The sequence below is a fragment of the Protopterus annectens genome, chromosome 2.part1 (assembly GCF_019279795.1).
Source record: "Protopterus annectens isolate FY-2018-M chromosome 2.part1, PAN1.0, whole genome shotgun sequence".
NCBI lineage: Eukaryota > Metazoa > Chordata > Ceratodontiformes > Protopteridae > Protopterus > Protopterus annectens.
Window position 1 is genome coordinate 83,301,699 of NC_056729.1, and position 27,023 is coordinate 83,328,721.

Consider the following 27,023-nt stretch of genomic DNA (forward strand, 5'->3'; position numbering starts at 1 on the left):
ATAAAACTGGCCAGAAAAGGAAATAAAGAATGCTTGCATGTTCCTTGACAGCTTAGATTGAATAATTAGGCTGTGACTGTTTATATAAGTCAAAACAGGAGAACAGACTGAGACTGGATTTATTATTTTCAAGTCAGAAGAGTACAGACATGTTTGCCTACTTATAAATGTTGCTGTATGGTGGCTGTGTGTTGATTATGTAATACTGAAGTATTGTTTACGTCCATGATTCTTGGCACATATGGGGATAACGGAGTGTCCAGATGGAATTGGCTTGCTGCCATTAGGTTGGGAATATAATCATTGTTGTGTTTCTTTGTTGGGTACAAACAGAAACCTATGTAATAGATACCAATAGTTGGGAGAGATGGTGGTAAGGAGTGTGATGTATATAGAGTAAACTACTTAACTGTCGCTTGTCAAGCATACATTGTTGCAACAAGTTTTGATTACAAGAAAGTTTGGTTGAAATGTGATTTGTACCTTCTACACTGGAACATCTAAGGCTAAAAAATTTAAAACGTATAGTCACATTGTTGGTGTCCATGTGGAAGCTGGCCTGTTCCACTGGTGTAAATGTGATAGCGCAAAGGAGTGAGGCTGTGTCCAGCAGTTAGAACAGAGGACTAGGAATATGACCTATTGAAGTGCTGCATTCTGTATTCCAGGGTTTGGTTCTGTCAGCATCTATTTGCCTGATGTGCGACTCTGAACAAGTCAGTTAAACAGATGGTGGATCTGGGCTGAGTCTGAAAAAAGGTTCATGTGGATCAGTGCTGTACTTTGGTTATCAAATAAAAGTGCATTTTTAATAAGATTTACTTGACTAGGAAAGTATGTCTGCGAATACTGGTTTTCGCCTTCTGCATTGAAATGTGCAATGCTGAAAAGCTAGACTTTCATCTTCTTATAAATTGTGATTGTAAAGCACAGTGTGTGTTTTTTTTTTTTGGCAGTAGGAAATGTTGATCAGTAGTTTTAACTTTTTACTTAGAAATTTTCATAATGAACATATTGCAGGAGTGTTTTGTGTAAATCACTGATACTAGTTTTGTGTGTTGTAGTATATAATCACATTGACTGATACTTGTTCGACATTTATTTATTATTATTTATTTTGCATTTGTTTACTGGGAAAGTCCGACTGGGTTTTAGCCCACTTTCAGTGGAGACTTGGGGAGAAAAGCTTCAAAACATTTCTCAACAAGCAGCTTACCATAGTATTTCAAGTTTACCAAGAGACGTTCCAAGTGAAATTTTAGCAAGTAATTTACATTATAACTTGTGGTTTAGAGAATTTGGAGACTCTCTCTCAGATCATAGTGTGACGTGCAGGTCAAATTCATTTTTCAAAACAATGTGGTACTCTGTTCACAATGAACATTGTATTCCATTTTGTACTAATGCCCTAATATATCCAACTAAGGAAACTAGGATGCAGGTCTAAAAGAGGTATAGAGCAGAGAAGAGATTTGTGTTAGAGGAGGAAGGATGAAGTGAGGTGGGGAAGGGGAGATACTTTTACACAAGAGGAAAGTTTTGGGTTTGTAGCAGAATTGGGAGTGAGGAAGGAAAGGGTAGGGTGGGAGGATAGGGTGAGAGGTAAGTAGTTGATAGATGTTAGAGTTTATTATGTTAATCATATGCTTAAAAATATATTGTAGTTAGTGTAATGGGGTGGGCAGAGTTTTAACCAGGGCCTGAGCAAGGGCAGAGCCAGTGGCTTAGGTGGTTCTTCAGGAGGTTTTTGAATAGAGTCTGATGAGTTGAGCAAATAATGGTTTGAGGGATGCTATTCTAAATTTTGGAGATGTAGTTGGACTATAGTGAGTCTCCAGCACTATTATTAGATCTGGAGATTTGTAGTAATGATTTATTTGTGGAACGAAGGACACAAGTGTTAGTGTAAGTTGTATCAGCTGTTGGAGAGCTGGGGATTTTTCTGGCTGGTGTATCAACTTTTGTACAATGCTGAGCTGATTTAGAGAGAGTAGGGTAATTCTAACCAGTTAAGTTGCTTTAAGGCTAGACAGTGGTGGGTCCTATGGGGGGAGCTGGTAGCAAATTTAAAAATTTTATTGTAGCAGGTTTCAAGTCTAACTAGATAAGATGTTCTTCATGTTTCACTGTTGCAGTCATTACATTTGGTTAATCCTGCTGGCAGGTTGCCCTCAGTCCTGAATTCCAAAGTCCTGGGTCCTGCGTCTGCTGCTGTCGCCCCTTCCCTGACGTCAGGTTGTCAGGGGTATAAAAGATGCGGCAGACGCCATTTTCTTTAGTCTTTCTTGCCGTGTGGTGCCTGAAGCAGAAGCAGTTCGCAAGTGCCGGTCAGCTGACTCCAGATCTGAAACTCGAACACGAAAATCTCCGAAGTCTTCAATAAAGCTAAGTACTCCGTTGGGGAAACCTTTTTCTTGCTCCAGACCGATGTCAGAAAAAGTAAATAATTGTATTTCTTGTGGAAAGCAAATACCTCATAAGGACTTTCATTCTTACTGTATTCCTTGCCTAGGCCCTGATCACAACGATGTTCATTGTGTTTCACTGTTGCAGTCATTACACTTGGGTTATCCTGCTGGCAGGCTACCCGCAGTCGGCCCGAATTCCAAAGTCCTGGTCCGGTGCCGGTTGCTGTCATCTCTTCCCTGACGTCAGTGCGCCAGGGGTATAAAAGATGCAGCCAACGCCATTTTCTTCAGTCTTTCTTGCCGCGCGGTGCCCAAAGCAAAAGCAGTTCGCAAGTGCCGGTCGACCGACTCCTGAGATTTTCGAAATTGAATTTCAGATCCGAAGTCTTCAATAAAGCTAAGTACCCCATTGGGGAAACTTTTTTCTTGCTCCAGACCGATGTCAGAAAAAGTTAACAATTGTATTTCTTGTGGGAAGCAAATACCTCTTAAGGATTTCCACTCTTACTGTATTCCTTGCTTAGGACCTGACCACGACGTTGCTAGTTGTCGGTTTTGTGCTAGATTTAACCAACGCACTATTAAGCGTTGGTACGATTTTGCTTTTCATTATTTTGGCAGAAGGTTTAACTACATAATGCCGTCTGAACAACTGACGACCGGAATTCATAAAAAACGCAAGGATAAAGACAAGGACAAGCATCTGAGGTCCAAAACCGACGAAGCCTCTTCTAGGCCAGTCGCCGGTGCTCAGTGAGGCGCTTTCGCAGCCCCTGACTCCCGCTACCTCAGAGCCACAGGCCGCCTCCGACTCCCTCATAGAGACAGCTAGGCCTCTGGATACTCAAGGTATTGACCCTTAGAAAATTAATGCCTCAGATGGGTCCGGAGCCGCTGAGCAGGCATCGGCTTCTGAGGTTGTTTTCAGACCTACACAACATTATATAAAGCATACTTCAGCATCCAAGACAAAGTCTAAAACAGTTTTAAAGACAAGGAAACCAGTACAGCATTCTCCAGGACAGGTGTCTATGCCTAAGAAACAGATGCTCAAAATGGTCGAAGACCTAATTACTTTGATCAAGGGTTCCCATCCCCCTCCTGATAAGAGGCCTAGGCAAGACGCTGAATATGATTCCTCTGATCAGGTTTCCATTTCCTCAGATTCCTCTTCTGATCAGGGATATTCTGTTCCTCCCTATGAGGATTATGATGCTGAAGATTCTATTCCTTCAGCTTCTCCTCATGAGGACTATTCTTTTGGGGAAACCTTGCATACCATGAGGGAGCTTTTCCATTGGGAGAGCCAGGATTATTCCGACTTTAAGAAGAGACTTAGAGACTTTCTTTTACTTCCTCAGCACAGACCTCTTGCAATTCCCCCTGTACTAGACATAGTAGATGATGTTTTTTTCAGAGTCCAGCCTGTCTCCAGACTCTTTACCTCCTGCCCCTGTTAAGCCGGGCAGATACTACAGGGTCCCAGACTCACATAAATTTCTTTACAAAAACCCTGCTGCTGACCCAGAAACTATCTCATAGGGTCTCAAATGGGTCAAGGCAGCTTCTGCCAAAAACCCTGTCCCCTCAGACAGTGATTCTAGGGCTTTGGACAGATGGGGAAGAAAGTTACACTTCTGCTACCTTGGCTGTAAGGGCTTTAAATTGTCAGTTTCATATGCTCAGATATCAGCAATACTTAATGTCTTTGTTAAAACAAAAAAATGTTGACAAATTCTGAATGTTCTGAGAACAAGGATTTGCAGAATTTATTGCATGCAACTGAACAAGTGGGAAAACATACTTTGCAATGTGGCTATGATTCACTGGAGGCCTCGTGCAGGGCAGCTGTTACAGGTTCTGTTATTAGAAGGCATGCTTGGTTAAAGGAACAGAATCTGCCTGATCATTGTTAAAGCAAAATTATTGGATGCTCCATTACAGCATGATACTTTGTTTGGTGTTAAGGCAGAGGAGGTGTTAAAGAAAATGGAGGATAAGGCAAAATCTATGCAGTCAGTAAGGGGTTTCTTACAGGTACAGCCACCCAGATGTAGCAGGATCTGGCCCTCTAAGAATTGGTCCTTTCCAGTGTCAGACCACAAAGAGGCAGATTCAGACGCCCTAGAGGCAGACAACAGCCCCAGGGCTCATACAGACCCAAACAATGGGGTGCTTCTACATCCAAATGCGGAGAAGACAAATCACAGTCTTATAGAAAACGGTCCCAGTGACTTCCCTCTGCCAGTGCCAAGCACTTATTTTTTGGCAGCTCCCTTAGGGAGAAAGCTAGCACTTTTTTCACAAAACTGGCACAAGATCACCCAGGACAAATGGGTTTTAAATATAGTCTCTCAGGGTTACAGGTTCCACTTTCACACCCTTCCAAAGGCAAAAGGCATGCCAGACCTGCCACACAATCAGTGGCAAGAGGCACAAAAACAAGTTTCATCTCTCATGGACATGGGGGCTATTCAGCCAGTGCCACATCAAGAGCAGGGACACGGATTTTACTCTAGACTTTTCTTGGTACTAAGAAAGGACAAAGCCTGGAGACCAATTCTGGAACTGTCTATTCTAAATACTTTTCTGGACGTCCCAAAATTCAAAATGTTGACTCTACAGCAGCTTCTGCCCATGCTGGACAAGAAGGCTTGGCTTGTAACTTTGGACCTCAAGGAGGCATACCTGCATGTCCCAATCAGACAATCTTGCAGAAGATACCTCAGATTCATAGCTGGCTCACTGCACTACCAATTCTCTGCACTGCCCTTTGACTTATCTACTGTGACCAGGGACTTCACAAAATGCCTGGCACCAGTAATTGCATTTTGCAGACAAAGAGGAATTCAAATATACCCCTACTTGGACGACTGCCTTATTCAAGCAAAGGACAAAGATATTCTGCTACAGCATCTGGCGTTTGTAAAAAGATTACTAATTTGCGTAGGGTACACAGCAAACGAAAATAAATCAAAACTAGTACCCTCTCGAGATAATATTCCTGGGTGCAAGCTTAAATACAACTGCCCAGATGGCTTATCTCACGTCGAACAAACAAAGGTAACTGACTTCTTACTTCAAAGACATGGCAACAAATACCCAGTTATCTGCAAGAAAACTTCTGCAGGCTCTGAGCTACATGGCATCCTGCATTCTGATAATTCCATATGCAAGACTGCATATGAGGAAATTACAATGGTATCTAAAAAGTGTTTGGACTCTGCATTGCCACAGCCTGGAAACAGTAATTACTCTCATTCCCTGCCTGCAACAGGAATTTCAATGGTGGGCACAGGCCTGTCACCACAACAAGGGACAGCCATTCACCTTACCCACTGCCAGGCAAACACTAACAACAGATGCATCAGATTATGCCTGGGGGGGGGGGGGGGGTGCACATGGCAGGAAAATGTATTCAGGGCACATGGCCCCCAAACCAAATGCATCTTCATATCAATCAAAAAGAGATGCTAGCTGTACAAAATGCCCTGACAACTTTCAAAGACCTACTTCATCCAGGACAACTACTGATAAAGACGGACAATACTACAGTCGTGGTACATAAATAAGCAAGGGGGCACACATTCCTACCCCCTCTGCAGGCAAGCCATGACTTTGTGGAACACAGCATTGACTTATCAAGTGCATCTGCAAGCACAATTCCTGCCAGGAAAGACAAATACTTTGGCAGGCGAACTAAACAGAAACATCATGGATCCTCACGAGTGGAAACTGGACCCACAAGTCTTCAACATAACGGGGAAATGGGGATGCCCAGACATAGATCTATTCGCTTCCCCTCACAACTGCCAGCTACAGTGATTCTGCACTCGGACTTATCACAAGCAAGCATGGAAAGTGGACGCCCTTTCATTCAGCTGGAAAGCCCTTACAGTATATGCCTTCCCTCCTCTGCCTCTCCTCTCCAAGGTACTCCTAAAGGTCAGACAAGAGAAGCCAAAAATGATACTGATTGCCCCAGACTGGCCACGCCAGCACTGGTACCCAATCCTAAAGAGCTTGTCTCAAGGCCCAGCCTGGACATTGCGTCTAATACCTCATTTGCTGACCCAGCAGAACAATCAGATCCTGCACAGCCAACTCAGAATCCTAAATCTGGCTGCATGGCAGATAATGTAATCATTCAGAACACACCTCTCTCTAAAGCAGTTATGGATGTTATTTTGGAGGCCAGGAGGCCCAGCACCAGAAAATCTTATGCAGACAAATGGAAGAGATTCTGTGCTTGGAACCAAGTGCAGGGAAATGACTCGCTAAAACCAAATATTCCTCAGATTTTGCAATACCTAACTGAGATGCTGGACAAAGGCCTATCCTTCTCATCAATTAAGATCCATGGCTATGCCATTTCAGCTCATTACAATACGGAACCACCTATTTTTTCTCATCCACTGCTAAGACAGTTTCTCAGAGGGGCCAAAAACATAAGACCTCCAAGGAGAGCTCCACTACCTACATGGGACCTCAATTTTGTCTTGGAAAAACTCACACTGCCTTCTTTTGAGCCTGCCAATACAGCAGATATAAAATACTTGTCATGGAAAATCGCTCTTCTCCTAGCAATAACTTCAGCAAGATGAGTCTCAGAGTTACAGGCACTAATGGCTGTGCAGCCTTTCATTATTTTCCATCCGGACAGGGTTTCTCTAAGGACAAACCCGACATTCATGCCTAAGGTAGTGTCCAGTGTGGCTCTTAACCAAACCATACATTTGCCTACCTTTTATCCAAACCCACAGAATAAGGGGGAGAGACTTCTGCATACTTTGGATATACATAGACAGCTACGCTTTTATTTGGACAAGACTAAAGCCTTCAGAAAGACTGAGCAACTCTTAGTGGCATATGCTGCAGGTTCCCAAGGAAAAGCCATTTTAAAACTGACTATTTCAAAATGGATAGGCCACTGCATTAATTTCTGCTATTCACAACATGGCAAATCAGTTCCCGAGGGCATTAGGCCACATTCTACCAGAGCAGCAGCCACTTCAGCAGCCTTTCTCAGAGGAGTACCAACCAAGGATATTTTGAAGGCTGCAACATGGACTTCAGTGCACACCTTTACAAAGCACTACCATTTACCTCTGTACTCTAAATCCAGAGCAGGCTTTGCCACTGCAGTTCTGCAGGGCCTCATAGCCACTCCAAACTCTATTTGGGCCCAGCCGCCCAACCTCAGCTTTGGGATTCAACCCAAGTGTAATGACTGCAACAGTGAAACATGAACATAGTACAGTTGTGTACCTACCATAAATGTAGATGTTCGAATGTATTCACTGTTACAGTCCTGGTTACCCTCCCACCATCCCCCTTTTTCTTTGCTAGGACATATCTGTACCTATCTATTCTATACAACCTATGTGGTGTATTTGCTTGTAAATGAATTATGTGCATGCTTTTTTTATGATCATAATTTTTACAGCCTACCCTTTTGGGGGCACCTGACATCTGGGGCAAGAAAAACTGAAGAAAATGGTGTAGGCTGCATCTTTTATACCCCTGGTGCACTAACTTCAGGGAAGAGGCGACAGCAACCAGCGCCGGACCAGGACTTTGGAATTCGGTCCGACTGCGGGTAGCCTGCCAGCAGAATAACCCAAGTGTAATGACTGCAGCAATGAATACACTCTAACATCTACATTTATGGTAGGTATACAACTGTACTTTTCTGGTTGTCGGTTTTGTGCTAGATTTAACCAACACACTATTAAGCGTCGGTATGATTTTGCTTTAAACTATTTTGGACGCCGGTTTAATTATCCAGAAATGTTGTCTGATAGCCATCTGACTACCGGAGTTCACAAAAAATGCAAAGAAAAGGAGAGAGAGAGGCAACCGAGGCCCAAAACTGACGACGAAGCTTCTCCTAAGCAAGTTGCCGGTTCTCAGTGAGGCACTTTCGCAGCCCCTGACGCCCGCTACTTTATTACCGACTCCCACGTGGAGTCGGTCATGCCGCTGGAAACTCAAGGTATTGGAGCCTCTGATACTATTCCTTCAAATGGGTCCGGAAACGCTGAGCAGGCACCGGCTGCTGACAGTGTATTCGGACATAAACATCTTTACATTAAACCAACCTCAGCTTCAAAGGCTAAAGCACCTTCTAAAGCAAAGAAACAGGCTCAAGAGCCACGTGTACAGGCCTCTATGCCCAAAAAACAGATGCTGAAAATGGCTGAAGACTTAATTACCTTGATCAGGGGTTCCCATCCCCCTCCTGATAAGAGGCCTAGGCAAGAGACTGACTATGAATCTTCAGATCAGATTTCTATTTCTTCTGATTCCTCTTCTGATCAGGAATATTCTCTTCCCCCCATGAGGATTCTGATGCTGAATAATCTATACCTCCAGCTTCTCCTCCAGAGGGCTATTCTTTTGGGGAAACCTTGCATACCACGAGGGAGCATTTCCATTGGGAGAGCCAAGATTTTTCAGAATCGAAAGAGGCTCAGGGATTTCCTTTTACTACCTCAACACATGCCACTAGCCATTCCACCTGTGTTAGACATTGTAGATGTGTGTTTTCGGAGTCTAGTCTTACCCCTGACTCCTTACCTCCAGCTCCTCTTAAGCCTGACATTTTACAGGGTTCCTGACTCTCATAAATTCCTTTTTAAAAACCCTGCTGTGGACCCAGAAACAATTTCACAGGGTCCCAAAGGAGTTAAGGCTTCCGCTGCAAAAAACCCTACCTCCTCTGACAGAGATTCTAGGGCACTGGATAGATGGGGAAAAAAGGTTTACACATCTGCTACCTTGGCTATAAGGGCCTTAAACTGTCAGTTTCATATGCTCAAATATCAGCAACATGTCATGGCATTGCTTAAACAGAAAATGTTATTAAACTCTGAATGTGCAGAAAACAAGGAAATGCAGTATTTATTGCATGCAGCTGAACAAGTTGGAAAGCGTACTTTGCAATGCAGTTTTGATTCTTTGGAGACCTCCTGCAGGGCCGCAGTTACGGGTTCTGTAATTAGGAGGCATGCTTGGTTAAAGGAACAAAATCTGCCTGATCATGTTAAAGTTAAATTGTTAGATGCACCTTTACAGCATTATACTTTGTTTGTTGTTAAGGCAGAAGAGGTGTTAAAGAAAATGGAGGACAAAGCTAAATATATGCAAACTGTCAGAGATTTTTTACAAGTACAGCCACCTGGGTTTAGTAGACACTGGCCTACAAAGACTTGGTCCTTTCCATTGTCAGACAAACCTCAAAGGGGCAGATACAGATGCCCTAGAGGCAGATACCAGGTGCAAGGCTCATACAGGTCAAAGCAATGGGGTGCTTCTACCTCCAAAGTTGGAGAAGACAAATCACAACCATACAGGAAACGGTCCCAATGACTCCCCCCTGCCTACACCAAGCACTTATCTCCTGGCAGTATCCTTGGGGGGAAAATTAGCACTTTTTTCACAAAACTGGCACATTATAACCCAGGACAAGTGGGTTCTAAATATCATGTCACAAGGCTACAAGTTCCATTTCCATACCCTGCCAAAGACAAACGGCTGGCCAGATCTAGCAAAAAAACAATGGGCGGAAGCACAAAAACAAGTCTCATCCCTCATAGACATGGGGGGCCATTCAACAAGTACCAGAGCAAGAGCAGGGACAAGGATTTTACTCGACTGTTCTTGGTACCCAGAAAGGACAAGGCCTGGAGACCAATACTGGACTTATCTATTCTGAACACATTCCTGGATATACCAAAATTCAAGATGTTGACTTTGCAGCAGCTTCTGCCCATGCTGGGGAAGAACACTTGGCTTGTGACTCTAGACCTAAAAGAGGCATACCTGCATGTCCCCATCAGACAGTTATGCAGAAGATACCTCCGATTCAAGGCTGTCTCAATGCATTACTAATTCTCTCCACTGCCCTGTGGCTTATCTACTGTGCCCAGGGTCTTTGCAAAATGCCTGGCACCAGTAATTGCATTCTGCAGATGAAGAGGAATGCAAATATATCCTTACTTGCATGACTGTCTTATTCAAGCAGAGAACAAGGACATTCTTCTACAGCATCTGGCATTTGTGAAAAGACTTCTAACATTCCTAGGGTACACAGTTAACGAAAAGAAATCAAAACTAGTATCCGGTCAAGAGATGATATTCCTGGGTGCAAGCTTAAATACAACTGCCCAGATGGCTTCTCTCATGCCAGACAAACAAAGGCAGCTGACTACCTATTTCAAGATGTTGGCAACAAAGGCCCAGTTATCTGTAAGAAAATTTCTGCAGGCTTTGGGCTTCATGGCATCCTGCATCCTACTAATTCCATATGCAAGACTGTATATGAGGAAACTTCAATGGTACCTAAAAAGTGTTTGGACTCAACATTGCCACAGCCGGGAAACAATGATTACTCTCATTCCCTGCCTACAACAGGAGTTTCGATGGTGGGCAAAGCCTTGTCACCAAAACAAGGGACAGCCATTCACTTTACCCCAGCCAGGCAGACACTAACAACAGATGTATCAGATTATGCCCAGGGGGCCCACATGGCAGGAAGATGCATTCAGGGCACATGGTCTTCAACCCAAATGCATCTACATATCAATCAAAAAGAGATGCTAGCTGTTCAGAATACCCTGACAGCCTTCAAGGACCTACTTAATCCGGGACAACTACTGATAAAGACAGACACCACCACGGTCATGTGGTATATAAACAAGCAGGGGGGCACACATTCTTACCCCCTTTGCAGACTAGCCATGACTTTGTGGGACACAGCATTAACTTACCAAGTACATCTGCAGGCATAATTCCTGCCAGGAAGGGAAAATACTCTGGCAAATGAACTAAGCAGAAACCTCATGGATCCCCACGACTGGCAGCTGGATCCACAAGTCTTCAGCATGATGACAAGGAAATGGGGATGCCCGGACATGGATCTATTTGCCTCCCCCCACAACTACCAACTAAAACGATTCTGCACAAGGACTTACCACAAACAAGCATGGAAAGTGGGCACCCTATCTTTCATCTGGAAAAACCAATCAGTATATGCCTTTCCCCCACTGCCTCTCCTCTACAAGGTACTCCTAAAGGTCAGACAGGCAAAGCCAAAAATTATACTGATTGCGCCAGACTGGCCCCGCCAGTACTGGTTTCCAGTCCTAAAGAACTTATCTCAATGCCCAGCTTGGACCTTACTTAAAATACCTCATCTACTGTCCCAGCAAAACAGTCAGGTCCTGCACAGCCAACTCAGGACTTTAAACCTGGCAGCATGGCAGGTAATGTAGTCATACAAAACACACCTCTCAGTTAAGCTGTGATGGATGTCATTTTGGAGGCCAGAAGGCCTAGTACTAGAAAATCTTATGCAGGAAAATGGAAGAGATTCTGGGCTTGGAACCAGGCACAAGGAACTGATACAGCTGTGCCAAATATTCCTCAGATTTTACAATACTTAACTGATATGCTGGACAAAGGCCTATCTTTTTCTTCTATTAAAATTCGTGCCTCTGCCATTTTGGCTCATTGCAATACAGAACCACCAATCTTTTCTCATCCCTTATTAAAGCAGTACCTCAGAGGAGCCAAAAATTTAAGACCACCAAGGAGATCACCAATGCCTGCATGGGATCTCAGCTATGTCTTAGAAAAACTCACCCTGGCTACTTTTGAGCCAGCTGCTACTGCTGATTTAAAGTTTTTATCTTGGAAGACAGCTCTGCTCCTAGCAATAACTTCTGCAAGACGAGTTTCAGAGCTACAGGCACTCATGGCTGTGGAACCTTTTATCATTTTTTATCCAGACAGGGTCTCTCTGAGGACAAATCCAATATTTATGCCTAAGGTGGTGTCCAGTGTGGCTCTTAACCAAACTATTCATCTGCCAGCTTTTTATCCAAATCCGCTGAACAAGGGGGAGATAATTCTGCATTCTTTGGACGTACACAGACAACTTAGATTCTACTTAGATAGAACCAAATATTTCAGAAAGACTGAGCAATTACTAGTGGCATATGCTGCAGGATCACAAGGAAAGGCCATCTCAAAGTAGAGTATTTCAAAGTGGATAGGCCACTGCATTCATTTATGCTACTTACACCATGGCAAGCCAGTGCCTAAGGGCATTAGGCCACATTCAACCAGAGCTGCAGCCACTTCAGCAGCCTTTCTCAGGGAAGTACCAACCAAGGACATTTTAGAGGCTGATACTTGGAGTTCAGTGCATACCTTTACAAAGCGCTATCATCTGCCACCCTACTCTAAATCCAGGGCAGGCTTTGCCTCTGCAGTTCTGCAGGGCCTCATAGCCGCTCCTAATGTTGTTTCACTCCAGCCTCCCATCCATAGCTTTGGGACTCTACCCAAATGTAATGACTGCAACAGTGAAACATGAAGAACATAGTACAGTTGTGTACACTTACCATAAATGTAGATGTTCGAGTGTATTCACTGTGTTACCCACCCACCATCCCCCTTTTCTTCTGATGGAACCTATCTTTCCTTCTCTGATTTATACAACCTATGTGGTGTATTTGCTTGTAGATGAAGGTAAAGTTTATATTGGTGCATGTATTTATTCATAGATATATATATATATATATATATATATATATATATATATATATATATAAATTTTGGCTACCCTTTTAGGGGCCACCTGACATCTGGGGCAAGAAAAACTAAAGAAAATGGCATCGGCTGCATCTTTTATACCCCTGACGTCAGGGAAGGGGTGACAGCAGCCGACGCAGGACCCCGGACTTTGGAATTTAGGCCGACTGAGGGCAACCTGCCAGCAGGATTACCCAAATGTAATGACTGCAACAGTGAATACATTCGAACATCTACATTTATGGTAAGTGTACACAACATTTGGTATGTACCTCTCAAGATATCTGCAACAACTGGAAAGGCCACAAAAATACCTCACTAAAAGAATCACAGGCCTAAAGTAGATGCCCTACGCTGACCGCCTTAAAAAACTCCAGCTATACTCTGTCGCATATCGTCTACTCAGAGGCGATCTTTGCTTAACATACAAGGCCATGTTAAACCCAGAGCTGTTGGACATGCTACACTTAAAGAAATCCCAATCCCTCAGAGCCACACGCTCCAGGGATGTAAACTTTGTCATCACAATAAACAAAACATGCTGGAGAGAGAGGTTCCTGACCCAGAGACTCCCCAGACTCTGGAATAGATTGCCCATACATGTCAAGCAGAGTGCCTCTTTGGTCCTCTTCAAAAGGAACCTTGACGATTGGATGGGAGAAAGGAAATTCACCCAGGGGATCACATCAGTCATCCTGCTAGACGGGTCCAGGGAAGTAAATAGTGTGGGAAGAAATAGCCAGGGAATTGTTATGGCTAGGCTTGTATAGGCCCTAGGGCTGATAGCCTAGTACTACCAACCTATGAACTGTACTTTTTATTTAAGTTGGTGAAAATTGGGGAAGTATATTAGAAGTGTAGAAATCAGATTTAGTTGTAGCAATAGCTTGTCTTGTATCGTTACTTAGACATTGTTTGATTCTGTAAAGTGAGCCTAACTCCATATGTGTCTTTTTAATTGTCTGAGGTAGGTGCAAGTCAAATTTCAATTTGTTGTATATGATGACTCCTAGAAATTTTGCTTGTGTTACTGTAGCTGTTGTGGTGGTTTTGGAGGAATGTGCTTGGAACAAAGATGAGTCGTCGAGGGATTTGCCAGGGGAAAGGAACATCATTTTTGCTTTACTTGGGTTAATTATTAGTTGAGAGTCTGTTAACCAAGATTCTGTAGCAGTGAAGGACTGTTGTGTGGCTACTTTGAGTTCTTGTAGTGTGGAAGCTGCAGTAATTTGTGTGGAGTCATCAGCGTACTAAATAATGGAAGCAAGATGTGTAACAGTGTGAAGTTTATTTGTAAAAATAGTGAAGAGTAAGGGTCCCAGAATAGAACCCTGTGGTTACCCCTATGGTGACAGGAAGGAGGGGTGACAGATCTTGCTGCCGTATAATAGCCTGCTGACTGGTTAGGTAGCTGTGAAACCAGACAAGTAATGAGTGACTCAGTCTGTGCGTGGATAGCTCTGTGAGGACTTGGTAATGGGACACTGTATCGAAGGCTTTTGACAGGTCTAAGAATATGGAAGAGACAAGTTTGCCTTCATTTCTGAATTGATTTATTGTGTTAGTAAAGTTTAGGAGAGCCATTGTGGTGCTGTGATTTGGACGAAAGCCGTGTTTTGTGTTAGTTAGAAGATTGTCTGAAAGAAGGAATTCTATTAGCTTGGGTATATATACATTATTCTAGGACTTTGGAGAGTGGACACAAGATAGCTATGGATCAGTAGTTGGAGAACTCTGTAGAGTTCGCTCCTTTATGCATTGAGATGATGTGGGCTATTTTCCAGAGTGTTGGAATGTAGTTTTCAGTTATTCAGCTATTCATGAAGATGGATATAGGGTAGATGATGGCATCTGCACCAAGTTTAAGGAATTCAATAGATAGTTTATCAGCAGCTGGGGTTGTTGTTTTAAGTTTTCCAAGTAGTTTCTTAATGGTACTGATTTGGATGGGTTTGAAGGAAAATAAGTTCTCTTTTGTTGGGTGGGAGTGGGATGGATGGAGGGGTATTAGTATGGTGTTTAGATAGCGGAAGGGTTGAGTTTGTGAAAGTGTTAATTTGTGAGGCAATGCTACCATTGCCATTGGGGACAGATGGGGTGGGTGTTTGTTGGCCAGGCTGGAGGAGCTTTTTAATAGAGGGCCAACATTTTTGTGGGGTATTTTGGTATTGTTGAGTCAGTGAATTAGTTTTATCTAATTTGATGTGTGTTTTTGCTTTGTTTCTAAGCTGTCAGTCAGTATTTTATTAGGTTATCTTGGGTTTTGTTGTCGTGCCAGTATGACTGGGCTTTGTCTTTTAATTCAAGCAGGTGTCTTTTGTTTGTTGATGGCCATAGTGCATAGTTAGATTTCACGCTAATTTAATAATGTCGATGAAAGTGGCATTAAAGTGGTCTATGGCTCTGTCTAAAGGTAATGTTTTGAGTGGGGTCCTGTTAGTTACGTAGGATAGTGAGAAAGGATTGAACATTAGTGTTTCTTGTTGTGGATTGCTGATAGGTTATATTTTTTTAGAGCTGGCAGATGTCTATAAAGATATGTGGGGGAGGCGGTCACTAAGGCTTTCAGGGAGACGGCCTGACTGGAAGGAAGAATAGGTAGATCCAATCAAGGCTAGATTATTTTTTGGAGGTTTTGTCAACTCTGGTTGCTGACTGAATGACCTGGGTAAAGCCATACAAATTAATGAAGTTAGAGGAGCTGTCTGACTTGCATGTAGACCTTTACTATTGTTTCTTATGGAAAGGTTAAGGATAGGTAGTGGAGAATGTCTTCAATCAGAGTAAGGTTATTACTGGGGGGATGTATATACCTATTATGATTAAGTTTTGGAAATTTAGTTTGAGTTTGGTGATTAGTACTTCAGCTTTGTGGAAATCTGGGGGCTTAGGTTCTATAAGTTTTAATTTTAGATTGTTTTTGTATATTACAGCTACTCTTCTTCCATATCTACCTTTTCTATCAGGCCTGTGCATGTTATATCCAGGTGGAAGTATTTCATTGCTGTTTGTGGCTTGAGCCAGGTTTCTGTTAATTATGATTTCAGGGCAGTATTGTAAAAGGGTGGCATGCAGTTCGTGTGTCTTGCTGACTATACTTATTTTCATGTCAAGGATCAGTAAGTTTGTATTTGTGGGGGATGTGATTTGGTGATATGATGGGTAAGAGAGGTTGGCGAGTTAATGGAATGTTGCTGGCTAGCTCTGGGGCTGGGGTTTGGGTGTATGTCTCCGCTAAGTATGAGGACAGAAGCTAAGTGTATGAGTGAGTTTAGGAGTTTAGTAGTCAGTTTGTTGTATTTAAGAGAGTTGAGTTACAGAGTATGTAGTGGCATACCTGTATGTGAAGTGTTGCATTTAGGTAGTAGTAAAGATTTCTGTTGCTGTTATAATGTTTGAGTATGTTGATTTTAGTGTTGGTGGGGGAGGAATTTTGTGTAGAGAGTGATTGTTGGATAGCGGAGTGTGATAAGCTGTTAGATGAGAAGCTAGTGAGGAGTATGATTGTGTTTAAAAGAATAATTTTTTAGATGCATGAGTGTTTGGTAGGTGGTGGTAAATATTAGATTTTGGGGTGGGAAGAGTGAGGTGAGGAGGAATTTGGAGTGGTAGCTAATGTAGTGGATAGTTGTAGAGAGCTGTAGTTAGTATTAGTGGTTTAATTAGGAACGGGGAGGAGTGCGATAGGGGGAGTATTAGTGGAAGGTGAATGAGTAAATATGAGTGAAATTAGCTAGTGTGTGCAATATGTTGGGCTAGTTTTGACTGGATGATTTGGCTTGGTGGAAGTGGTCTGTTTGAGTTAAATCTAGTTGAACTGGTGGGGTGTGGGAATCTGGGTAGGGGAACGGAGTAAGCTTGAGCATAGATAGCAAGGGCGAATGGAGGGGGTTTGCACCAAGATGGTAACAAACTTCAGGGCGAATGGAGGGGGTTTGCACCAAGATGGTAACAAACTTCAGGAAAACAATCTACGAAGACAGTAAGTAAAGCCTTGCTAGTACTGGGATCGGTGCAAGTGACAGGAGGAAAAAGTTAAACTTCAATATTGGGAAATTAAGAAGACAAAGTGGGACAGAAGTTTTAGGAGATGAAGGAGAAAAACTAAGTGAAGAGGAAAGGTAGTAGGGCACTAGGGGACTGATATAACAGCTTAATTTAAATATGTACCATTTTATTGAAAGTTAGGGTTGACGTGTCTAGTTTACTATGTAGGTAAAATAAATACATCAGTAATATTTCTGCTTTTGAAATATGAAAGACTGAAAAATACGTCTATGATCTATAACCAGTGGCAGTTAGTAAGCTGTCTTTTTGCAGTAGATCATTGGAATCAAGGGTTCACACATTTTACATGCAAATATTCCTAATTAAAAAGCTATGGAAGGGTCTTATATAAATTACAGTTGCCAGGGTGCATTCTCTATGATTATACAGTCAGGAGGCTTGATGTAGAGGATTATGATTGTGTCGCTGATTATAACAAGCCTATTATGTGTTTGAGACATGGATGCCAAGAAATTCACGTCAAGAGAGATGTTAAGGTCTGGTCTTGCATAGTAGCAGTGCTGAACCATGATAATTTAGCCTTTTTTTGTTGTTTAAGTATAATTGGGGCACTTCATGCAGTACATAATTATTAATACTGTTAAACATAGGTTGATGTGACAGCCTGACCTAATGTAATTGTTTAGCATTTTCTTGAAAGTTACTGTTGACACTAGAATTTCATCTGTAAAGAAAGCTAGCTTTATGATTTTTGACTGTCATATGTTGGATTTTCTGGAGAATTACACTATCCGTTATAATGCAGCTCTTCATTAATAGACTGTAGAGGTATTCTCTTGTTACTTGAGCAAAGAGTTTGCTAGGTATTCTAGAGCTGTAAAAATCTGTTCAAATAAGTATAAATATGTTTATATTTATAAGTTTATATTAGTAGTTTGAGAAGTTTTGTAATGGAATGTTTATGTAATTGATTGTTTTGCTTGGTATGTGCTGGCTTGGCTTAACATTATCTAGTTATCTAGGTATGTTAATTAGAGTTCTGAATGTTAGAAGATTTTCTTGATAAATCATGTAATGGGGTCAGTTTGGTATCTTATAGGGGTTATTCGTTGTTTGAAGTGTAGTTATTTATTTTGTACTTTTAAGAAAGAGTTTGAGCATGGTTACAGTAAGCATTTCCCAAGCATAGGTGATGCAGAGATAGAGGAACATGAGCCCAAGCGACATTTGTGGTCTGCGTATGCACCGTCTCAGTTTAGCTGTTTGCTTGAGTAGCTCAGTGGAACATTTTGCATGTGTTGTGTTTTATCTGTGCACATTGACTGACATATGAACCAAAGCAGAGTTATTCCAGTGACTAAGCCTGTTTGAGTTTGTTTCTTAATTTGTCCTTCTATGAAGGTATTGAACATCTGAAGATTTGGATTGCTTATTGTTGCTTAATATTGTACCATTTAAGGCTTTTTATTTTATCACAAATAAGGAAGTAAAATTGTTAGAGACTGTGTCTATGTAAGTGTTGTATCTTACTGTGTTTTATCGTAATTTTGCCTGGGTTCATCACTATTTAAATGTGTGAAGTGTCATTTTTAACTGGAAGATTAATAGAGATGTTTTATTCAAAAAAGAAAAGTCAGTAGCGTGCAATAGTGTCGGCTGGTGGTTCATTGCAAAAGATAATCTTCCATGATAGCCCAACATTTGATACATTTCATATCTGTTGTAGTGATAGTTGCCAAAGCTTGCACTTTTTTCATTGTTTGTCCACTCTGGCACGTACTGTGCATTAATTGTTGTATATAGCTGGTCTGCCTTAGTGTCAATGGGCCAGTAACAAATGCAGTGAATCTTTGCTGAAAATGTTCATAAGAATATTGACTTCAGAAAGTACAATTTCTCTATATTGCACTTACATTTGTTGCCTTAGTAACTCCATTTTCAGTGTTCAAGTACATGTCATGTACAGTTTAACTGCTTTGTGTGTGTGTTGGTTTGCTTCATGATTTTATTAAATATTTGGTATGTTACTTCTCATACAGCCTCCGCATGCAGTGAAGCTGTTATCCGTGTTAAAAAACATGCCACAGAAACATGGTCCTGATGCCTTTTTCAGTTTCCCAGGGAAGAGTGCTGCAGTAAGTAGCATTTTTCTTTTTTAGCTAATGTTTAATAGTCTTCCTTGTAAATCCTTTTCACTTTAGTAGTCTACACCTTGGCATTGCCAGAGGAGAATGAACTTCAGAAACAGTGATGCCTTTGACTGTGAGATCATGCCTTAGTCTGGTAAGATTACTACACATTCTACAAATAGTTTCACTTCTGTGTAAATGATGAAGTATTCTGATGATAATTGTACTGGAAATGCAAATTTCATGTGCTAGCTTACTAGATTTACTTTCTTTTATTTTAGGCAATAGCTTTACCTCCTATAGCCAAATGGCCGTACCAAAATGGATTCACATTTCATACCTGGGTGCGAATGGACCCAATGAATAATATCAATGTGGACAAGGATAAACCATATTTGTACTGGTATGTACATAACAAGCAAACATGTTTTTCGGGCATTGCATGAATGTCTGTAACTGGGGAAAACTGATAGTGGATTATTGACTTTAGGTTACAACACGTCCTATCAATTTTAATCAGTGAATCTGACTGCTGTAGGCATTTGGGCAGTCCAGTGAGCAATAACATAAGTTGCCATGGGTGGCAGAAAAAGGTGCAATTCTGGATGAATGTGCTTTTGTAAGGCAGTTTAATAGCATTGACATTGTTTGTTACTTCAAAATCTTTTGTAAACAAAGATTTTAATTAAGGATAATAAGTGAAAAAAGGACAGAAAGGTTGTTTTTTTTCTTCCTTAGGCAGTAGTGAAGATGGTTATGGTCTTATGCTGCAACCGTGTTACTTTAGGAATTTAAAGTTTTCTGAGTTAGTGCTCACAAACTGAAATTGAAATACTGAAAATACTTCATCTTGCATTATTAATACAGTAAATTTGGAAATGAACATAAGTTTAGAGCCAGGAAATGGAGGAAAAACTTAACTTCAGGGTGCAGAAAGGGTCAGTGCTCAATGGTTTAGTCTCTGATAAAAGGGTAGAGGTGGAAGGGGTGACTCTGTTAGGAGCCAAGGAGCATTGTCCAAGTAACATGAGGAAGGCAAAGCTATATGACACAGCACACAGGAGTGTCTGTCAAATGGTGAGGCTAAGAGCTGCAAGGATAATATTGTTTCTGAACATGTGCATTATTTTTCCCCCATTATAGCCAGTTTTTAAAATACTACTTGTGACTGCGGTGGTGGTGCTGCGGTAGCGTTGTTGCCTCATAGCAAGAAGTTGTCCCGTTTGATTCTCAGCTAGAGCTTCTTCTGTGTGAAGGCATAAGTGAATGGGGCGTGCCTTCGTTGAAGGTTGTGCGTCAGGGCTGGTAACCCGGTACGTAAAAATCCACTACCAGTCATTAGCGGACCGGAGTTCCGCTGTGGCGACCCCTAAAGCCGAAAGACACAAACAAACTTGGACAAAAGTTGTGTTACTATTTTATTGATGCAACGTTTATGCAAACTCAAAGGAGACGACTTTAGGAATGCTAGTAAAAGTCAGCTCAGAAATGATAGTATATACCTTGTATCTTAAAAATCTCAAAAATGTTCATTATATTGATCACTGCTGCAGCAGGCTTAGCTATATGGGTTGTATCTTGCCAAGGTACAATATCCGTCCAGTTTCCAGTGCCTCAGGGCAACTTTAATATGCCCAAACTGTCAGGCAGTTCATGCTATGCTAAGACAGGTTTGGGTGGCAGGCCCTTTAGAGCTGTATTGCCACTGAAGAGTGTACTCCTGTGAGGCTTTAGAGGATAAACAGTCAGCTTGTGTTGTTCCTTTGTTAGGCGAATAAGTTCCCCGTGGGAAACGACTTCCACTTAATAGTTTTGTGTATTCATATGCTTCTCTTCAGGAAAGTTATTTTGAAGCTATGAATTTGTGTTTTAACGGACTGTCATGAGACTGCACTGTACTTTAAACAGCGGCACTCTTTTTATTCCTTTCAGTTTAAAGTTACTGAAAAACTTTTTTTTTCTGTGGAGAGTTTATTTTACTTTGTGGGGCTGGGAGACTCTGTTCAAGTGCTTTTTACTGTGTTTGTGAAAAAGTGACTTTTAAAGATTTTTTTTTAATCTGCTGCTTGTTTTCCGCAAGAAAGAGGCATCAATTTCTGTTTGACCATTCCATTGGACAATCTGTCAGTCCCATGATCAGTCTTCCAGAAAGAAAAAGTTGAGCAAACAGATTTTATCATCACAGCAGACTATTAATCTGTCTCGGTCACAGATGGGTGAGACTGCTGTGGCCATTAGTTGTACCTCAGACCATTCATCTTTTACCCTGGATTCCCCTGGTCAAGCACCTACAGTCACTATGGACTTGAGGGTTAGCCATGTCCTCTCATGTTGAGGTCCCCTCATTGGGCAAGGGAGAGAGATTCTTAATGGTCCTGGGAGAGGGAACAGGGAAGGCTTCCTTTTTTGCCAGAATGTTGTGCCCATCCCTGTGGAAGTGGTTGCTGCTATTAATAACATTGTTGGTCCCTTCTTTCCTGTCAAAATAATGCGTAAAACTAAACTTGCCTCAAATTAATTTCTTTAGATAGGAGAAATTTACAAAGTCCTGCTCAGGATTTAATTCAGGCTACGAATCCTTCTTGTAAAGTAGTTTATGGTAGAAGGAAGCATGGTACCTCCTTTCCTGAACATATTCAAGATTCTGAATCTGTGCAGGAGGACGAAGGGACAGAATTTTCTCCTCAGATTTCTGATTCAGACTCCAAGGGGAGCTCCGTTTTTGACTGTCCTTGTGGGGGTTCTATTTCTCTGAAACTATTTCTCGAATGTGTCGGTGTTCTCAGTTACAGAACATACCAGTTTCTCATTCCCTAAGAAAATACTATGAGCTGATACAAAAGGAATTTTCAGAATCTGCATCCAGTCTTCAAGTTTTGTCATCTGTTGAGGTTGTGTTACTGCCTGCATTCTTCCTGACAGTCGGCCAGGTGCCCCTAAAAAGGCATATGGGATGAATAAGGTTAATAATTTTTTAGGTTTTTATACACTCTTCCCAAACCTGATGCAGCAGCTATAGCGTTAGTTAATTCTTCTACTGCTAAACTATTTCTGATAAGGATGGGAAAATTATTGATAACTATGGAAAAAATGTATGCTTTTGTAACTTTGATTTTCTGAATTGTCAGCTCATATGCTAATGTTTGTCCTGGCTAACTGTAAAAGTATGAGGAATGTTTGTCTGCAGTTTCTTCTTGTGAGGGAAAATCTGCTTTAAATTTAACTTCCACTGTTTAATTCATTGCTCATTGTATACAGTGTGTACTGTTGACACTTCAAGGGTTATGCCCACTGGTACTGTTTGGGAGGAGGTTTGCATGACTTTCTTCTCAGAACCTCCCAGAGTATGTTAAAATGAGATTCTAAAGTCTCCTTTGGATAGAGGTTAAGTTTCTGGCCCCTTTGCTGCAGAGGTGATCATCAAAAAGCATAATAAAGGGGGTAAGCTGATTCAGGGAATCGAAGATTTTTCAATCCTCTTTTTCCAAATTTTCCAGGGGGTTTTCTGACCCCCCCCCCCCTCCATTCAGTTTTGGTAAAACATTCTGAACAAACTGCAAGTAAACAAGATGCGTAGGGAGAAATGGCTTGGGGTTTCCAAGGCAGATTCTGGAAACTCCTAAAACTAAGGTCAGTCTAATAAGTCAGAATGACTATTCTGAGACTTTGTTCCCTCCCTCCCATGCCAGCAGCCCCATTTTACGTCCAGAAAGTCTGAGACTCCACTTTTCACTATGGTAACAGACAGTTTCGGACAAGTGGGTTCTGAAGATCATTCATTAATATTACAGATAGCAGTGGGAGGAAATCCCTCCTTTCCAGGGAGTAATTCCTCATCCTCCATACCAAACTTTTTTTTTGTTTTGACCTGTTCATCATCACATGCTGTCTCAGGATGAGATAGAAAGAGTTCACCTTTCCCAGGTGGGAAAGGTTTTTTAGAACCAAAGAAAGAAAATGCTTGGAAACCAGTTCTGGATAATTTTTTCCTAAACCTGTGTGCGATTGTGCCCAAAGTCAACATGATGTCAGTTTGCAACCTGTTACCTCTTACTCCATATTCAGGTTTCCTGGTAACACTACATTTACATGATGGGTACTTTTCCGTTATCGGGGCAACAGCTCTAATGACCACTTGGAACCAAATCTGTACATCAGGCATATAAAACCAACACCTTATTTACATATAGTACATCCGAAAATAATCACATCAGCACTGCAGAAACACGTACATCAAAACGGTTCTTCACTTAACAATCTTCCTGGTGAAATGGGTAGAAACTTCCCTGATGGTTATGCCTTAGTGTCAGCTTGTTGCTTCTGGAGAAAAAAAAAACAAACCGCATGGCTAACTATAGCAAAAGATGAAACATGCTTGCTATCTCAGTAATGGCACATGAAGTAATATACCGATGTGTGTAAATATATGTAAGCGATGTATTAGAGTACTCGGTGAGTAGCACAGAGATCCCATGGCAAGACTTTTGGCAGGGTTGATGTTTTATTTGAAGCTAGGGAATGCTACTTCTGTGCAACGGCAGCTGCAATGTGCAGGTTTTCTGTTTGTGTGCTAACTTTGGATAAACGGGGTGCTAGCTAACGGATCATTTTCATGCACAACCATCTTCAAAGACCAAATATAAATTGGCCGTACTTGGCAACTGCATGGCAACATTAAGCAATTAAAATAACCTAGAAAGCTCACTGGCTGCAAGTGCCCTCAGTTAATCACCCTTACTTACCTTGTTCGGTTAACAAACAAAGCTTTTCTGACACCCTGAATCAGCAGAGTCATATACTTCACATTAGCAGAAGAGCAACCTTTGAGAGAAGTGGCTGTATCATTGTGCGTTTGTACGACACTTTCAGTTTGGGAAGCCCTTCTGTGTTCCATGTCTCTCAACCTGTGAGATACAGAAATCTGAACAAAGCGATATATAATTATGGAAGAAAGGGCCACAAATATGGGTAACTTTTAAATATCGCTCTTACAAACATATAAAGTTGATAGAATAACAGATTTTGGATTAGCATGAATTTCAAATGCAAATTAGCTGTTGCCCCGATAACGGAAAAGTACCAAATGATGTTTATCATCACATTCTTGTTCATCCAGACTTCAGATGTTTGTATTTGTGCTTCTGAGTCAGATTATTAGATGTCCTTCAAGGATGCATCTGCAGTCCTTACAAATGGGTTGTCGTGGCCTCAGGCAGCCCTTCGGTCGGCCGGATTCCAAAGTCTGGGTCTGGCCTCGGCTGATGTCGCACTTCACCCGACGTCATAGCTGCAGTTCAGCGGGTATAAAGGCATCAGCTGATGCCATTTTCCTCAGTCTTTCTTATCGCGTGGCGCCCGAAGCAGAAGCTGTTCGCAAGTGCCAGTTGGTCAGAACCAGAGATTACTACCGAAGACTTCTAAAAAGCTAAGTACCCCGTTGGGGACTCTTTCTTGCCTCAGCCGATGTCAGAAAAAGTGAATAACTGTTTAACTTGTGGGAAACAAATACCTCATAAAGATTTCCACTCTTACTGCCTACCTTGTTTAGGCCCAGACCACGACGTAGCAGCTTGTCTAGCCTGTGCTTCCTTCAACCGACGGACACTTAGACGTCGGTCAGAGTTTGCAGAGGAGTTTTTCGGCTCCGCTTTTGCTTATATCATGCCGTCGGAAACTCCGACTTCACATTTAGCTAAAAAGCGTAAGGAAAAGGACCGACACTCGCGGTCCGCGGTTTCGGCCGAAACCACGGCTAAGCCAACCGCGAGTGTCTCTGTTTCGGCTGAAACTGAGTCCGCGGTTCTTCCTTCGGCCGAAAGCATGCCTCCTACTACCGAGGCCTCATCCAGCATGGCTGAATCTGCTACGGAAATTCGTGCTCTTAGTTTCACAGGATTTATCAGATACTATACCTTATATATCTACTCCTGCACGTGGAGCTGCTAGGCCCCCTGCTTCCATGTCAATTAAAGCTTTTGCCAGGGCTAAAGCAGCTAAATCTTCAAAGGCCGTGCCTGCTAAAGCCCCCTCTCACAGGCCTAGCTCCAGTACTCAACTGCTTAGTCTAGCAGAGGATCTCATTTCTTTGATCAGGGGAACCCAGTCCCACCCACCTCCAGAGAAGAGGCCTAGAGCAGAGCCCCCTGAGCCAGTTTCTTCAGATTACTCCTCTGATGATTCCGAAAATACAGTTCCTCCAGAAGGCCCTTATTCTCCATATGAGGACTCTGATGCAGAGGATTCCATACCTTCTGCCTCTCCTCCTGAGGAATTTTCTTTTGGGGAAACCTTGCATGCTGTGAGGGAACAATTTCAATGGCAGGGCCAGGATTTTTCAGACTCTAGAAAAAGGCTTAGGACCTTTTTACATTTACCACAGCATAGGCCTTTAGCTATTCCTCCTGTACTTACAGTTGTGGATGATGCTTTTAATGATGCTTGTACTGCCCCTGACTCCCTTCCTCCGGCCCCTGCTAAGCCCGACAGATACTACAGGGTTCCGGACACACATTATCATTTGTATAAGGCTCCTATTGCAGATCCTGAGACTATTTCACAGGGCCCAAAAGCTGTAGCAGCTGCATCTACCAAGAACCCCCTCCCCTCTGAAAGAGAATCAAGGGCATTTGAGAGATGGGGTAAAAAAGTTTATACTTCTGCTACTCTATCGGCTAGGGCCTTAAACTGTCAATTCCACATGATTCAGTATCAGGAATTTCTGTTAGATCAATTAACTAAAAAACTGTCCTCCACTGAGCCTTTAGACCTTAAGTCCCTTCAGGATTTGGTGCATAACACTCAGCAGGTCAGTAATCATTCCTTAAAATGCGGCTATGATGCACTGGAGGCTTCCTTTAGATCAGCTATGACTGGTACAGTGATCAGAAGGCATGCATGGTTAAAAGAGCAATCCTTACCAGACCATGTAAAGTCCAGGCTTCTAGATGCTCCCATGGAAAAGCACAGTTTGTTTGGTTCCCCTGCACAGCAAGTGTTGAAGAAGGTGGAAGAAAAAGCTAAATCTGTCCAGACAGTCAAGGATTTCTTACAGGTCCAGCCTCCGAGGTTTAGTAGGAACTGGCCTTCCAAGAATTGGTCCTTTCCAGACACCACCAGAGCACAGAGAAGCAGAAATAGACGCCAAGAGGCAGAGGTCAATCCAGAGGTGCCTACAGGGGCGTCAGTGGCAGCCTAACAGCCAGAGAAGTGCCACAGATCCAGCCACTACCACTTCCACAGGACAATCACAGTGACTTGGCTCTGAAACCGCCTACCAGGGAACAACTGGAAGCACCCTTAGGCGGAAAGCTAGCCTTATTTTCAGTAAATTGGCATTACATTACAGGAGACAAATGGATTTTACAGACAATAGACAAAGGCTACAGGTTTCACTTCCATACTCTTCCAAGGAAGAGAGGAATGCCAAACCTACCTCCAAACCAAAGGATAAACGCTCTACAGCAAATAGATCATTTACTAAGGATGAGAGCTATAGAAAAGGTACCGGCTATGGAACAAGGACAAGGATTTTATTCAAGACTTTTCCTGGTTCCAAGAAAGGAAAAACAATGGAGACCTATCCTCGACCTGTCCGCACTAAACACATATCTCATTGTTCCAAAATTCAAGATGCTGACCCTACAGCAACTTCTTCCCATGCTGGGCAAGGAGTCTTGGCTGGTGACTCTGGATCTCAAGGAGGCATACCTGCATGTCCCCATACGACCAAATTGCAGAAGATACCTCAGATTTCTTGCAGGATCAGAGCATTATCAATTCTCAGCATTGCCTTTGGCTTATCTACTGCCCAGAGTATTCACGAAATGCCTGGCATCAGTAATTGCTCATTGCAGGCTTCAGGGAATTCAAATTTATCCAT

At 42.2% G+C, this 27,023-nt stretch overlaps 1 protein-coding gene across 1 annotated transcript in view; it reads left to right on the top strand.

Moving 5' to 3' along the window:
- The window catches only part of LRBA (LPS responsive beige-like anchor protein), a 4,045,850-nt gene that overhangs the window by 600,447 nt on the left and 3,418,380 nt on the right, over positions 1–27,023 (top strand). Inside the window, exons 4-5 of the mRNA XM_044063433.1 lie at positions 19,055–19,150; positions 19,426–19,547. Coding sequence (XP_043919368.1) covers positions 19,055–19,150; positions 19,426–19,547 — 218 coding nt within the window. The remainder of the gene's footprint in view (positions 1–19,054; positions 19,151–19,425; positions 19,548–27,023) is intronic.